This window comes from Argiope bruennichi, chromosome 7 (genome assembly GCF_947563725.1).
Source record: "Argiope bruennichi chromosome 7, qqArgBrue1.1, whole genome shotgun sequence".
Taxonomy (NCBI): Eukaryota; Metazoa; Arthropoda; class Arachnida; order Araneae; family Araneidae; genus Argiope; species Argiope bruennichi.
The window spans coordinates 63703814-63721238 of NC_079157.1; the positions used below are offsets into that span (position 1 = coordinate 63703814).

Genomic DNA, 17425 nt, shown 5'->3' on the forward strand with positions numbered 1-17425 from the left:
ATTTTAATGCAATCCTCTAGTCTTTTTCTTTTGAATAATAACCTTTGAATACTATTTGACTTGACTTTTTTGATTTGTTGACTTGATGTCGCACTAGTGTACAATTATATCTACCACCATTCTGTAAGGATTATTATGGAGCTTTTTCGTAAGTATATTTGGCAACTTCGGCAAGTTTGTTTATATTTAAACGCAATAACCTTAAGCATGAAATAACAAAACTGTTAAATCAGAATTAGAATTCCTTTGTATCTGCTGGAAGTCGATTTAACAACTTAATTTAAAAGATTCCCACAAAATGCCTGCATACGAATTATCTCTCCTGCTAAAAAATTTACCGAAAGTAAGTAGCACCATCAAAATATTATTACCTTAATTAGTTTTGTTTCATAGACTCCCAAAAATTCATATTGTTCAGCCATCTCCAAAGAAGATGTAATTTATTATTATATTGTTTTATATAATTTAAATACGTATATATGTTTTTGTTTTACATATATATTCGAGGTGAAATTTTATTACTGATTAGTTCATTCCTAAATTCTTGAGTTGAATGAATTAGTTGAATTCTGCCTCATTTTTGTTATATTAATTTCCTTTTCGTATTCTAATATACTATAATATAATAAATAGATGCTCTAATATATATGTATTTTTTCGAATTAGATTTCGTTAAAATAATTTCTAAGACGAAATTTTATAATTCTTTACTTTCTGTTTACAACAAAAAATGCCTCTATTTAATATTTAAGAAAATCAATTTGATCAGATTAGAAACTTGTGCATCTAAACTTAAATTTAAACCAGTTTAAAATCTCAGTGTCTGTGGAATGCTTGTGTAAAAATGATGCAGAATTTTAAGAGAAGCAAGTCAATATAATGCAGCATCAAAAGTCATTCGCGATAGTTTTCCCATAATATTTTGTTGGAATTTTTAATATATTTTTATAAATTTTGCCTATGTATATATATTTTTTACTCTGCTATTCTTATTGACTGATCTGCAGTTAGATCCATAACGTTTACATAATATCATGAACCTTTTTTTTCAAATCATAATTTATATTAATTTGATTTTAAATAAGATTATTGCAAACACTTTTATTGGTTTCTACTAATCCAGGAAAATATTATAGATATTTTTTTATACTGTGATGTCATGATAACAATATGCACAGGGTGCATGGCATCATGAAAATGCTTAAAAAGTGCTTAAATTTGAAAGAAAAAAATTAAGCACCTTAAAAATGCTTACTTTTTAGAAAAGGTCCTTAAAAAGTGCTTAATTTTCTTGTGATGGTGACGAAAGCTTTTTGTTTTGTTTTATTTCCCCACAAGTTGAGTACAGTAATTTGAAATCATGGTCATAAAGGCTTGTTTACTGGTTGTATCAAAAAAAGAAAACCAATGAATGGAAAGAATTTGAAGAAGTATTCCAGAGGTTCCAACACATATTAAGATAATGCTTAATGATTCCGTTTCTCCCCCCCCCCCCTTATTACTTTCTTCTGCCTTTCTTTCTTTTTTTTTTCTCTCTCTTTTTCTTTAACAACTTGCATTGTTATTTATTAAAATACAGGTATAGTTATCTGGAAGGGGCAATACAAAATGCATACTATGCAATACTTATTGCAAATCGAAAATCATTACAATTTTTAGTGTTTGAGATGTTGAAGAATTTATTTTAAGTTATGCTTGGTAAGTATATATTTAAACTTTTATGTGTTGTTAAAGAATATGCAATATAGTCCGATCAATGGAAAATATGAAAATAGCAGGATGAATTTGATTTGCAAAGCAATATATTAAGCATGAAAAAAGCTGCTTTAAAAAACTAACATATTCAACATTCTCATTAATATATTGTTTTTGAGCAATCAATTGAAATGCGTACTACAGGAATTCAACTGTACTATATTGAATTGCAATATGTAATTACGTTAGTCAATCATGCAAAATCTATTATGATGAAATTTAAATATGACTTGAAGCCTTAAATTTTCAATGATCGTGGTATCTTTCGCAGTATTTTTTGAATGTCCCTATCCATTTGAACATTTTTATTTGTTAGACTAATCTTTCCAAATTTGTTTTGATTAATTAAAAAAAGAAAGAAACAGTTGGATCTGGTACTTAAATATTTTTAAAGAAATAAAAAAGTTTTTTACTATTTTTTTTTTAAGATTTAGGCTCTATCTTTTTATTATTATTATTATTTTCTTTTTATAACTCTTATAGAAATTTTTTCACCGATAAAACCTCTCTTTATATATAGTCTTGTCCTGAACAATGCCCAGCGAAAAGCCATTGAAATTAAGAGCATGAAATTCGGGAAATTTTTGGGCATTAGAACACACTAAAAACGGATTTCTCAAACTTTTAATTCAAAGTTTAATTATAAAATAGAGTTTTAATGTGTTTTCATCATAATATCATAGCATATTATCGAATAAAAATTATTTTAACATGGTTTTAAAGATTAAAAAATAATAAAGCCTTTGAATAATAAAAATTTTGTTTGGCTGAATGTAATTTTTTAATAATAATTTCTGAGAAATCAGTTTTGGACGGAGTTTATAACAAAGATTTTTATTATAATGAAATTTGGAATGATATTGGACTCGGGGAGGGGAGGGCAGTAAATATAGGGATTACTTTTTAATGCAGAGGAACTAAAATGACAAGTAATATTATGAAATGAAAAAAAATTAAAAAGCACTTTTTCCTTCATGAATAAAATTTTTGAAAAATATGTGCATTTAATAACGTAAGATTAATATTTAAAATTATTTCATATTAATTTTAAGAATTTTTAAATTGATTTAGAATTAGTATATCCAGATGCTTGTGTTATTAATATAATTGTTTTGTTTCATAGCAAGATCTTGCGGCTGCCTTAAAAAGAGTTGGAACTCTTCTCCTTGACCATGGAGTGGTACTGCAAAATTTACAAAATCTGGGAACAAAAAATCTGCCATACAGAATTAAAAAAGATGAAGTATATCACTATAAAGGAAGGTAAATATTTCTTTTTCTCTCACACTCTTTTTTTTTCTTTTTTTTTTTCTTTCTTTCTTTTTAATTAGCTGTTTGGCATTTTAGGGATTTAAATTATATAGCATAAATGTGTTCTTAGATATACTGTAAGGATAAATCAAGCATACAGAAACAAATCTTTTATTTTTAATTGAACATGGGACCAAGAATGGAAAGTGGGTCTACAGTTGGGAAACCTTTGTTAGTGAATATAAAAAAAAATATAGATCATACAACATATTAAGCATACAACAAAGATTTAATGGAATACAAATTCACATTAGCACAGCATCATATTATAAATCATATGTACAGTGACAAATATAATTGCATATTGAATGCAGTCAATACAGACTTAAAATAAGTGCTCAAAGAATCCCCTTCCACAGTGATATAGGTTTTGCATGTTCATATTTATGCAATTGTATTGTAAATTAGAATTGCAATATTTTCTATTATACAAATTTGCTATATTATTGTAAATTTGTATATCTTATTCACAGTTATAAATTTGTATTCTCACATTTTACACTTTATCTAATGTACCCTTGTCTTTTTTTTTTTATTCAATGCAAATAGCTCCTATCACTATGTTTGCAACCCTATATTCTATTGGGAAAATGATTTATTGCTCATGCTTGGCCAACTCTTTAAATTTGACTAAAACATTTCTTTTAAAAGTTGCAGTTCTAAATTCATGTAAAATTCACCTAGAAATGTTGAAAATAAACATAATTTTGCAATGAATCTAGGTTTATAAATGGTGCTCTCAAGTGATATAATACCATTTTTAAATCGGTAGGGATTGAATAGTAGATCTTAATTCAGGACCATGACATAGACACTAAGATCCCCATATAGTAATTTTTTCCAAGAACAAATTAATAACATGTTTTATGAAAATGCATTATATAAGATGAAAAGTAATAGCTAATTTGTTAGTTACATCTTGTAAATAAATATGAAATCTTCGCTAGCATATGCCAGTTCTATTATTGATGTTATGAATCTTACATTACTATTTGCAGTCATATTTTTGAGTAGCTATTTTAAAAGTTACGGTTTACCTTTCACTTTAATTCACTATCTATATCCTCTTTATGAGATAATGTTCAAGTGCTTATATTTTATTGCAGTTTATTTCAAATTCTGTTTCTGCCCTTACAATTTTCCCAATTAGTTAAGGATTATACTGTGTAATTATATTTTTAAAATGTTTTACTGTATTAAAAACACTTTAAATGATGCATAGAATTTTGTATATTTAGATTATACCTTGCTTGCATTAATTTGATTTATAAATTCTTTTACTTAATAGATTATTTGCAACAATTTTTTGGTAAGAATGATTTTAATTTTAAAATAAGTTTTAAAGGAAATATAATTCCTGTTAATAAATATTGAAATGTAATTAGTGTATTCTATTTTTTATGTGGGACAAATGTGAGATTTTTTTTGAACATTGCAGTTATACTCATCTGATTATATCCTTTGTTACACATTGTTAATTAAATATATCTACTGGTATAATATAAAAAATAAATTTACTGGTGTTAAAAGAAATCAACCTGTTTTCCTTGTCAAAATATATAAATATCAGTTTGATATACTTTATAAACAAACCAAAGCAATGTATAAAATGGGTTTTGATACTAATACTAAGCATTTTATCCTGAGAGTTGAAAAATTCACAGATTAAAATAAATTATCTTAAAAATACATATTAATTTCAAAATAAATAGCAAATTTCCATCTTACTGCAATTTGCTAAAAATCGTAATTTAAAATTTGAAAATTTTTTAATATCATAGTTCAGCCGCTATTAAAATTTATATTTCTTTCGACTGACATATGTTATGCTCATCTTTGAATGCTGGCATACACATCCCACTGACCTTTTGACATTATTTAAATAGTTCTTTGTAAAAGTTTTTTTCCCCCTTTTTTGTGGGGGGGGAGTTAGTTACTTGGCCTTGTTCCTATCTAACATAAGAATCTTGTGAAAAAAGAAATTGGGGAAAGGGGTAAGATTTGAACGAATTGATCTTGTTTAGAAGCTATTCTCTTTACTTGTATAAAAAATGAAAATAAGAATTTTAAAAATTTGTAATCAAAGGTTTATATCTATACATTGAAAGTATAAGGCACTGTTTCTTTCTTTTTAAATCAAAATAGGATATCTGTATTTCTAAAAAGTTTAACTCAAAAGTGTATAATATTGTGCCCTGAACCAATAATTTGAAAGATTATATGCTTGGAAAAGAACACTAAGTCCACTTTTCCTACGGAAATTAAACTTGTTTTAAAATCCATTTCTGTAAAGATCTGTACAAATTATATAGTATTCTTATACTTTTGAACTATAGATAGTTTTTTTAATTAAATATAACTTACCTTTCAAATGCAAATAAAAATCTATATTAAACAGTTAAAACTGATAAGATGAGAGATTTTTTGAAAGTATTATTAAAAAGGTTTTAGTTCAAAATTTGACGTTCATCAGTTTCATTTAACTATGGATTTTAACTACATTTGGGACATATATACCCTATTACTAGTGAATAAAGTCTGTTGCAAGTAGATGAGTTTTTTTTTTTTTAAGAATGAAAAACAAAAACTTTGACATTTTGTTAATTGAGAAAATGAATTAAGAATGGAAATAAAACATTTTATATACTAAATTTACCTTTGATGGACTGTTCACTGTAATTAGTCTCAAAACGATTAGAGAAGTGTCATTTATTAATCTGGAAGTTTATGCCTGATAAAGAATTATATTCATGTTGAATCAATAAATTAAGACAGTAATTTTTTTCAGCAATTTATGTAGTCCAGCAATAATATCAATCATGTTTAGCTAAGTATTCTTGTAATGTTACTATTTTGAGAAAGAAAAGCTTAACTTTTCTGGGACCTGAACTGACACTTTTTTGAGTTTCATTAATTTAGACCTGTTGATTAGAGTATCTTCCTCGAGAAGTCGTTGAAATAATCAAAAGTTTGAATAAGTTTATACACTTCATTTTAATTGTAGAGAAGTGGAATTTTTTAGTTCAAAATGTGAATACTATTTAATATGAATAATAGGAACAGAATGCTATGAAAAATTAAGAATTAAAATAACACAATATAATTTTAAGTCATTCATTACATGCTTTTAATGGAGAAAATATTCTATTGCAAATTATTAAAATTTTGGCAATGGAACTGTGATTACTTGCCTTAATTTGATGCATATGTTACGGCCAAAGCCCGAAATGCGGCCAGTTCGCGAATTGGCCGGCCAATTCGCGAACTGGCCAAGAGGTTTGGCCAAAGTCCGAAATACTTGCAATTAATGTTGTATTTTCTACTTTGGCTGGCCATTTCGCGAAGTGGCCGGGCATCCTTGGCCAAAGCCCGAAGTGATAATCTATACTTATAAATAAAGCTCAATGTATGTTTGTGCGCTCGCGCGCGTGTGTGTTGGCGCTCTACAGTCCAAACCGTTTGACAAAGAGTTATCAAATTTGGCATATATATACCTTGGAGGTTGAAAATGTGCACCGTGGAGCGATTTTTTAAAATTTTTAATTAGAATTTTAATTAAAAATTAAGCGTAATTTCGGCGTTTTGTCGCTATAACCAGAAAATATTACAGCACAAAATCGATTTTTGCATCAAATTAAAGCTTTTTTTTAATTAAAGCTTTTTTTTAAAATTAAAGCTTAAAATTTAATTTATAAATTATGCTTAGATTAAATTATGCTAAAATTTTATCTGCACGAGCACGTCAAATTAAAAAAAAAAAAATCTTTTATCAACGTGTTGCCATCACATTGATAGAAGTTTAAATAAAAAAATAAATCAACTATTATTGCAAATTTAATAAACAAAATTGTAATTTTCTGCAGGTGTCTGTATAAAATGAAAAAAAAAAAAGTGAAATAAGATATTTTCTGAAAAGTAAAAGTAGGAAATATTTTCTATGAGCTTTGACAATACCTATATTATTAATTCAATAAAGCAATTTAATTTAAGGCAAGCATAGTTTAATATACTTAGGATAATCATTCTAATCAGCTACCATCAGCTAATTTGGGGCATACATTTGCTAACAAAATGGTCTAAATTAACTAAATAATTATATTTAATATAACTTTAGTCAATAAATGCTCCGATGAATCAGGAATTTTAAATTTTTACATAGGTCCTCTGCCCTTTTAATTATATTTAACAAAATATTCTTGAGACACCAATATTTTTAATAAAAATTGTTGAACTCCAACCAACTAAATCAATCACTAAAACTGACTGATTTATGAAATTTCAATATCTCACTTCTATAAAAACTGGTGATTTTAGACCACTTCACCGACTGTCTCAATGAAGATACGCTAATCCTCTGCATGGTTTCTAGACAGTGATTTGCCTGTGATTATAAAAATGATGTATAAAAACTTCATAAATCGGTCAGATTTCACTGCTGAACGACTCTGATTTCAATTTTCATATTTAAAAAAAAGACATGGTTAGCTTTAATATAAAAAGCTTTTATATTGATTGCAGTTTAACATTTCCACTTTAGTTTAAAGTAGAAATTTTATGGATACTGACAGAACATTAGGGAAATGAAACAGAACTGTTTAAGGCCTACATAAAAGTACAACTGAATCATAACTACCAAAATATGAAGCTCAAAAATATTTTGCAGAAAAAGCTACTAAGAGAGCAATTTACATTGAAAATTTTAGCGATCATTAATACTGGTGAACCGTCTGGTCGCCAAAGGCGACTAGTGGTAAATAAATATAATGACATTCATGTATAAAATATAAATAAGGACATCTTGTAGGTGAAATTCGACAGATGGCGCCAACAAAGAAATGTCTTTAAATGATATTAATAACAAAACTATTTGTCCTTCATATTTGTTTTAATTAGCCCTTATTTTTGTTATATGCCTTTGCAAAAAATTTCATATTTTTTGAAGCGACATTTCGGGAGACAAAGTGATCTGGGATCTTTAACATTAGGTCCATGGAGCAGAAAAAGACTAAGGATCACCCCTAAAGATAATTGAAAACTGAATACTCAATTTACCTTTGTATTCATACACGATACGCAACGCTTTTGCTCAAGATATAATTATTTCATTTTGAAGGGCGCAAATCTTCACGCTATCACGTTGTTAAAGTATACACGTTCACTGAATAATTTCTATTATGGCTTTAATATGAGAACAGAATAACACAAGATCATATTTTTTATATATTACAAGCTTATTTTTAACTCAGGGGTGTCACTAATATTTGAACTCGTTTCTGAAACAATTGTACTTAAAAAAAAAAAAAAACAGTACACAGAAGTACTCATTTTTAAATACTTCATTTTTAACAGGGTGTAAAACAATGTGTTCTTGATTCCTTTCTTTCTACTTTGGCCGATCGTCCCCAGCCATTTCGCGAACTGGCCTGCCAAAGCCCGAAATCAAGAAAAGATCGGACATTGGCCGGTAAGTTTACAGCAACGTTGGCCAGATCGCGAATTGGCCGGCCAATTCGCGATCTGGCCGATTTCGGGCTTTGGCCGTAACACATATAAAGAGCATTGCAGATATTACTGTTGTAAATTCCTTAGTTGTTATCAAAGATTGATATTAATCAAAAACTTCTTAAAATTCATACTAATTTTGTTTGTAACAAAATTGTCATTTAATAGAATGTTTTGGGATGCTGTTGTTGGAATTTGCTATATAATCTGCATGCAACTTGAATATTTTAGAACTTGTTTTAATGGTGGCAACAATCTTCCCTATTGCCTATACATATGTTTAAGCATAAGTGAATAAACTAAAGATTAATTTCTTTTTAAAATTTTACTTAGATATGTTTTAGTTGAAATAAACACTCAACAGCTGTAAATGTGATAAATAAGGTATTGGATTTGGACACTCCTCGTTCACCTTGTATACTTTATTCTTTCTAAAAAGTAAAACATACTTTTATACGTGAGTATATATATGTTTAACTGGTTATGAAAATATGCAATTTTGTTTGAAAATTTAACAAATACACTGCTGCTTATTTATTAATACATTTGAAATATGTATAATTTTGAAACAATTTTTCTTTTTAGCTATTTTGTGTACAAATTCATTGGTTCACCAACCATTTTTGCTGAGATAAAAGAAGTATGCAGCCGCGATACTGACATTCTCAAACATGGATTTGTTGATGTTTATAAAGAAGATCCTAAAAATTGTACTTTAGAAGAAGAATTATTGCCACCTGCTCTTCGCCCTAGTGTCCAGAAATTATTGGAAGAAAGCAAAAGACATAAGGGAGTATCAAAACCATTTTATAAACATCTTAAAACATGGAATTACTTTGACATATATATGTGAAGAACTTTATAGAAAATGTAATCAGTTCTATTGTAGAATAAAATGTATTTTCTGGTTTTCACCATTTTGATTGTCCTATATAATATTTGGTTAAAAAAAAAAATGCTAAGAGTCAAGCATACAAGAATATCCTGGTTGATAATCTTTTTAATTCTTGCTTTAAGGCAGGAAACTGTTTTATAAAAATACCTTTGTTACTTAAAAAAGGCTAGGAAACAAAAGTAAAATTTTGATGTTATCGGCATTTTGCATTAAGAAGAATGCCCATTGTAAATTATGTTTATGGTGTAGTTGTTTATTGGAATAAATAATATTGAAATTTATTCCAGTTTCAAAGTATAATATTAAAAGTAAACTTTTTAAAATGTTTTTATTAAAATTCTCGTTATACAAATATTTAAACAATTTTTTTGCATCAGGTTACATCATAGGATATTACCATATGTGCAGTATTACATATAGGAATGTTTGCAAATGTTTTTGGCCCAAAATAAATATTTTGATATAAATGAAGCTTATTTAGACATAACTATGAACTGTCCTTGGACATATTTTATAAAATTCTACTTTTAATACATAGCTTGCAAACAGAAAATATAAATTATCTGAGTGTAAAATAACAAGCTAAAATAGAATATTGTTGACATTTTTGTTCAAGCTATATTTCATTTGTAGGAATATGTATTGGTTTTGGAAGGCTGAAAAAAAATTCATATCTTCAGTTTAAGTGAATACAGGAAAAACAGCACAAAAATACACAAATGGCAGTTCTTTCGCACATAACATGGTTCACATGTGGCGTGTGTTTCCAAAATTAATACCACTTTGGTTGGCACCCTTATTAGAGCCATACTGAAGACTGATTACACCTTGTCCTGCCTTTAGTTGCTCGTCAGTAAACTGGCGGACATTGGCTTCTGCTTCCTTTGGTCCAATGCTCTTAAAGCCAAATTTGGATGCCTGTAGGTAGAAAAAAATAAATAGAAATTAAACTGTTCAGGAATAATGTTGGAAACATTTCACCATCATCATAGATTTAGTTCTATTTTTTCATCTCATTATTTAATATAATTTAACTTGCAATGTTAACAGATTTAATAAAATATTATGTACTTCTTTGGTAAAAATGACAAAAAATATCAATAGTAACAAATGCTACACAACTTAGATTTATACAAGCAGAACTAACGAAAACACAAGATTTTTCTGTATGTTTTATTTTTGATAAATGAAAAAATTATATTTATTTATTGAGCCTCTAGAATGAATTTATAAAATTCTTACTATTTATCTACGACTGCACTGTTTAATTAGGTAAATTTAATAGCTATACTCCAATCTTAAGATTTTTCAATTTTATAACATTTAGAATTAAATATTAAAACATTATGTTATATATCTATATATGTACACAGTATAATTAATACTAAATCACAAACTCACTTTTCTGGCTAGGGATTGTAAGCAGATGAGAACAGATGTAAGGTTTTGTTGTTCCCATAAGTCAACAGTTTGGAATGTTTCTTCTGCTGGAACTCCCAATTTCTTCACCTTTTTGAAGAATGTTTTTAAAATTTAATATCGTTTTACAAAAGATATATATTATACATTAAAAATTGTAAAGTTTGTAGATATAAAGAAGAGGTGCCAATTGTAAATAAATTCAATCCAAAATTGAAGACATTTGAACATCTCTAAGCTTTATAATGACACTTTTTCATAAAACTACTCTCCTCAACACAAATTAAATTTAATAATAGCATAAGTAATACTATGTAGCAGTTAAATTTTCTAAAAAAAGTCTGGAAACAAATTTTTTATAAAAATAGAAAAGGGTAGGAATTAAATTTACTACATTTATTACTGCACTATTCAAAATCCATTTTAATACATGTTTTTATTTTCCTTAAATACTGCTTATAATTTCATTTCTATAAACTACATCTGTCTTTTTGTATACACTGGTGCATGTATGTTAGAATCAGAATAAGTGGACTTTGTCCTTTCTTTTGTTACATTTTAATTAAAAATTTTAGGCATTGATGTTCATAATTTACATATTATTTATTATGTACATGAATTTTCTTAAAAAGATTTTAGTAACATTTTAAAATCTTTAAAAAATACGTTAGATTTTAAAAACATAACTGTCTGGGTAATCTATCTTTTAACTGAACAGTCTTTCTCTAATAAATAATCTCATATTTCTCATGTAAATTGTACTCATAGAATACAGAATTTTCTAATCTTTTCTGTCAAAAATGGAAGAAAACCATCTCATAAAACATTTGATAGAACAGTGAATATGGTTTGAATCTCACTTAATGTTTAATAACTAAAATTTCAAAACACCTCAAGATGCAATTTCCTACCCTTCCGGACATTTTTGTGCCAAATTTATTAGCTCTAAATTTAACAATCATAGTGCACCAACAGACATTCTTCTGTATTATTAGTATAGGTTTATTTTTGTTTCATAAAAATTTTATCAAATTGTGATTGAAAATGATAGTTAATAAATACAAAATTACAATCAAGCAACTGTCAATTTATAATGATATACTTAAAATATTTAGTACGAATATATATTGTAACTGATAAATAAATACCTGGTCTAAGAAGAGATTAATATTTTCCATGCACTTGAAAGCCATTTTGGTGTTGTTAATTTTCTTCTCAGGGATGGATCCTGGTTGAAGTACATTTATAAGCCTGAAAGAATGGAAAAATACCATTATTTTTGAAATTGTATCGACACATTTGAAATATTAAAATTCAAATGATATTTTAAATTAATTAATTATATTTTATGTTTAATTTGTGTACATGAATGATTAATTGTTTACATTTGAGAAACTTGTACTGTTATATCCAATTTTATTTTTCTATAAAGAAATCAAATTTATGGCTGTCATTTATCTATTAATTTAAAAAAAAAAAGAAAGCTCATAAGAAGTTAAATGTATTAAAAAGAAAAAAATTTGATGAATATATAGATATTTGGATTAATAACCAATGTTTCAGTAAGGTACGAGATGAGTTTCATAGAGTTAAAATAGTTGTTTTTCCCTCTACTATTTATTAAATGAAACAAAGTCTCTTGGCAAGTTAGAAGGTAAAGATAAATTCCTTTACATTGAAGTTACCACCTTGCAACATAAATTGTTGATGTTAGAAACAGTCAAAATTAGGTCATGATAATCACTTTTCAGCCCCTAACTTTTAAAATATTGCAGTTAGAGAAAAACTTTAAATACAAAAGTTGTTAATCTATCTTAATGATGCACTAATTGGATTTATTTTTCTAAGAAAGTTATAGCTTAATGAAAATTTTAACTCCACACCATTTCCACTCCCTTTGAGCTATATGGGCCATTTAAGAAATCGTCCGATTTTTACATTTCTGACAACATATTCTAAGCCAGTTAAAAATCAAACAAAATTATTCTAATTATTCTGTTTACAAGATAAGATAGGCAAAGCGTTATACGCATATTATATATATATATATATTGAATGAAGGATGGTTTTGGGTTCTATGGACCATGATTGCTGAAGAAATAAAGAAATTTTCCTGAAATCTTGTCATGAGAACCATTGCAATAAGTAGTCTTCCTATAGGAATCTACTTAAAATGAGCATGAGCCCAACTTCAAAGGCAAAAAAAAAAAAAAAAAAAAAAGAATAGTTTGAAAAAAAATTGTAACATCATTAAAAGATCCATCAACATGCAACAAGAGGCCATTCTAAAATATTAAAACAAAAAGAAACAAACAACCCCCCCCCCCTTCCCTTGAGAGGTTGCACCTGTCAAGCTAATCTTTTTTTTATGTTAGCAATAATTTTTTTTACAAACAGGATCAATGGTGATTTTGAATGGCAAACTAAGATTTCTCACCAATCCTATTCCCATAGAGTACTAATTTGCCTGTTTTGAATAATCCTATGAATAGTTTTATATCCTGTTATACATATGAATCAATTTGTTGCTTGTGAATAAATATAAGATCCAAGATAGACCACAGATCTTTCCTTTCTTTGCCTTGAAACTGGGGAAAACTATTTATTGCTTTTTGCCGATATATCCAAATAAAAATGAAATTGAAATTCCTACTCTTAATTTGCATTCTAAGCAGTTTCGATTTCTAACAAACTTTTACGAACCTGCACAACACCTGTCCGTCTTTCAAAAGTTGATAGAAGGGTTCCCTTTCACCAGAAGTGTCGATATCTTCGAGGCCCATCACATCCTTCATCCAAAGTAGAATTTGGCTAGCTAGGGCAGGATCATATTTGGACTGGATCTGTAAAAACAACAACAAAGGATTAATTCGTTTGCATTTCTAACTAGAAATTCACGCAAGAAATTTGTGTAAAGTATTTTAATTAGCAAAGTCTTCTATATTTAAAATTAATGACTGATATTAACATAACAGAAATTCTATTACTATTCAGTTTTTATTATAAACCGAAGCAGAACCAAGCCACAGCAGAATCGAAATCATTACAAATCCTCACCATCACTTCTAAAAAAAATCATAAAGCAATTAAAAAAAACACGAATTGAAAAGTTATAAGTGTCATGAAGAAAGTATTTTCTGTCTGAAATCTCAGTGGTCACTTTGTCTTTTTTTGATTAGTTAATAATGCATTCTAAAGAACAGCAAACATTCCATCCACGACATTCTCCTGATTATTAACCTGCTTTAAAGATTTGAACACACATTTTATCCACACAATTTCCGTCATTGTTTCGAAAAGAAAAAATACTGCAAGCTCTTTTTACTCGTTTCCAGAAACGGCAAATGCATGTTTGTCATATTCTTAATGTTCTACAATTTTTTTAGAATCATTGTTTTAAAAGTAAACTTTTAAAAAAAAAAAAAAAACTTCTATATATTTCTTGTCCATCCATTTCATTTCAATCATACAATTAGGAAATAGCATCAAATTAAATCATTGAGAATTACAGAATTCGTAGAAACGCCTCATTATAACGAATAAATTACGAAGATTCGTATTTTTTTTAACCGAAAGTTCATGTAACGAAGAGGCGAGATGTAGAATAAAAGTTTTACTATATATTTTATTTCTAGAAAATCTATTAGGATTCCCCCTCCCCCAACAATTGTTTTATCAGTAAATCAAACAAATAAAAACCAAAGATAAAGATGTTTCAAATATACAAGGTCCGGGTTGAATAAAAATGGATTGAAATTTTTAAAAATGTTCATTTCGAAATGTATAATATTTAAAAAAGAAACACTAATGGCAACAGTAATATTTCATCGTTGATATCTCTTCTATTAGCTTCCAATTCTCTAAAAAATCTGTTCGAAATAATTATTTAAACTAATCGAAGGTAGATTACAATAATTCTAATTAATAAGATCTTGAAATTTTACTAAGATTTCGTTCCCTTTATAAATACATCGATTTGTAATTTCGATCACTAAAATCATTTCAAATACAAATGTTCCGATAGTACAGTTCCAACTTGTCCAAACTCTAGTTATATGGATTTCCAAATATGCTATTGATTCTAACAAAAAAAAAAAAAAAAGACAAAATTCAGAAAATAATATTCGGAGTATACTTTTCGGTAAATTTCAATTAAAATAGAATATATATTAAAATTATATCTACAATGGAATATATAAAATATATTTATATGAACATAATAGATTTAAAATAACTTAATTTGCTCTTCCCTTTTTTTTAATGTAAATCTTATATAATTTACAGATTATTTATCATATGTTTACTTTAAATTCAATTTCTCCAGTTCCAGTTAAGTTTTTTTTTAATTCAAACTAACGTCTTAAAAAAAATCGGTCCGATTCCCGTTTAACTAGAATTCTATTTCGACACTTGTATTAGATTGTAAAATTCATTCATCCCAACTTAATTGAATTAATTTTCAAATTAAAATCTTATTTGATTTCAATTTTGTGTGCATATTATAAAGTGCTGATTTAATATTTATTGCGAAAAGTTTATGGTGAGAAAATACGAAAGTACATAAAATTTGAAATAGTTTCATCGAAACTTAGTAATTAGAAATGTTAAAATACAAATTTTTTATTGATGAGCAAGATATTTGTTATAGGTAATGTGGCTGCAGCAAGTTGAATAGAACGCCCAAAATGCCTACAAATATGAAAATTTATTTGATACCGAAATTCATTCTGCTCAAAACCATATAAACAACTGTTACATCTTCGTGCTTTCAACATGTGTAAAGAAAACAATGCTAAATTCAAAAGTTACACCCAATGTGCTATTATGCATAATGCTTTGAGTCTCCTCATAGCACTAGCATCTGTTAATATTTCCTGCCTTTGACAATCAGCAGACGTTACGTCTAGGGAATGTCTGTTTGAATAATCGAATCACATGCCTCAGACGGAAGAAGAGTTCGTGCTGCCTTTCCGTTGCCGCCAAAAACGTGACCGTGACTTCATTTTAATATAAGATGTTTTTATCCATAAATTTCCTTTCATTTTACAAAACGTGTCATCGTAATGATGAGTTATTTACTTTTGTACTGTCCCTTGCATCACTGAAGGTGACTCAACTATGAGGCAAGTGTCAGAGGACGAAATAAGTGTGTCAAGAAATTTGAAAACGTTTCAACATAGTACAATTATTTAACAGAATTTAAATAAAAATTCTTTCACACACGCACTTTATTTTCTTTGTAATTATCATTGCTATAAATTCAACACATTGTTAATCATATTATCAAAAAATTAAAAAAAAAAAAAACATTATTAGAAACCTATTTGCATTCTTATTTTGAAGCTGGTACTTAATATGCAGCACGCTTAAAACGGCATACTCATATAAAAACTTAAAATTTAATAAATTATTTGTGTTCGTAAGATGCATATAATAAAAAATATAAAGTTATAATTTATTTTAATTATCGTTTTTATAATAAAAAATGCCAGAGGTTAATCTGAAAATCGAGCAATTAATAACCACAAGGCTATTCCGACCTGCCCAAGGCTATAAGGAGAAAATAAATAAAATTCCAAATGAAAATACCGTTAATTTAGTTGCATGTTTAATTTAGTGGCAGCTCAGAAATTAGCAGTGCTGCGAAAATATCTATCAGGCGATTGCAATTTTCAAAAAGTCTGTTTTAGTCAAGAGTAGACTCAAATTTTCAGTTTCAAAGCCAAATACAAAGTCTGTTGCATTTCAAAATTATTAAATGATCAACGATATAATAAACTCTTTGTAATTTTGTCAATAGAAAATCAATACTCGTCCAAAAATAAAAGATGACCAATACATCATCTGCAATTATCAACGTTTATATTATATATATAGTGATTAAATGTTCATCTGAAAAACACTGTAGGAGATTATCCAAATTTCTTTTTCTTTTTTTCTTTCCTTTTTTAAGAATGACCTCTTAACAAAAGAAAGTAAGTGTCCAATAAACCAAATACGTTTGAATCCAGATAGCAAGAAACAAGATTAAAACTCATAAGCGATCAACAACAACAAAACTAAGAGAACGATGGCGAACATTGGGTGAAAATGAAATAATCATTTTGCCGCGCTTCAAGCAAGGGCTGATCTGGTTGCAGCTCTAATGTCTGAATTGAAAGTATTACTTTTACTCCCGTCTCCGATCAATTAGTTGTGACTGGAGACGATTGGATTTTTTCATGAACTACACGTAGATCAGACATAGGCTGCGTTTCTATAACTTGTTGATTCATCCTTACCTAGTTTAACATCTTTCATTGCTTTTTTTTTTTTTTTTTTCGTTAATAATGTATTTTCAGAGAGAAAAGTAAGGAACTTATTTTTTTAAAAAAAGAAAACAACTTCAAAAAATAATTTCAGGGAGTTCTGCAAATCTCCAGTCCTAATGAATGGGCCACTACTGGTTTAACTCCTCAATGCGCTCAACAAAGTTAACTTGAGTTTAGTCACACAGGAAATCTTATTCAGTGTTAATTCTTTTCAAATTAAAAAAAAAAAAAC

General features: G+C 27.7%; 2 protein-coding genes across 2 annotated transcripts in view; one reads left to right on the forward strand and one right to left on the reverse strand.

Moving 5' to 3' along the window:
- Window positions 1-150: 150 nt before the first annotated feature.
- Window positions 151-9482, forward strand: LOC129975605 (probable 28S ribosomal protein S6, mitochondrial). The gene is made up of 3 exons (XM_056088673.1): window positions 151-343; window positions 2879-3018; window positions 9154-9482. The coding sequence occupies exons 1-3, from the start codon at window positions 299-301 to the stop codon at window positions 9419-9421; spliced, it is 453 nt and encodes a 150-aa protein (XP_055944648.1). The 5' UTR covers window positions 151-298; the 3' UTR covers window positions 9422-9482.
- A 290-nt stretch (window positions 9483-9772) lies between these two features.
- The window catches only part of LOC129975603 (myophilin-like), a 29480-nt gene continuing 21827 nt past the window's right edge, over window positions 9773-17425 (reverse strand). Inside the window, exons 2-5 of the mRNA XM_056088672.1 lie at window positions 13586-13725; window positions 12031-12133; window positions 10865-10972; window positions 9773-10381 (exon numbers count right to left, since the gene is read on the reverse strand). Of these exons, the coding sequence (XP_055944647.1) occupies window positions 10211-10381; window positions 10865-10972; window positions 12031-12133; window positions 13586-13725 (522 nt within the window). The 3' untranslated portion in view covers window positions 9773-10210. The remainder of the gene's footprint in view (window positions 10382-10864; window positions 10973-12030; window positions 12134-13585; window positions 13726-17425) is intronic.

Excerpts from the sequence above, each read along its gene's own strand:
- LOC129975605 (XM_056088673.1), top strand. The coding sequence starts at position 299 with ATGCCTGCATACGAATTATCTCTCCTGCTAAAAAATTTACCGAAA. Across the intron at positions 344-2,878 it reads TGCTAAAAAATTTACCGAAA|CAAGATCTTGCGGCTGCCTT; the intron begins GTAAGTAGCACC and ends TTTGTTTCATAG. Across the intron at positions 3,019-9,153 it reads GTATATCACTATAAAGGAAG|CTATTTTGTGTACAAATTCA; the intron begins GTAAATATTTCT and ends TTTTCTTTTTAG.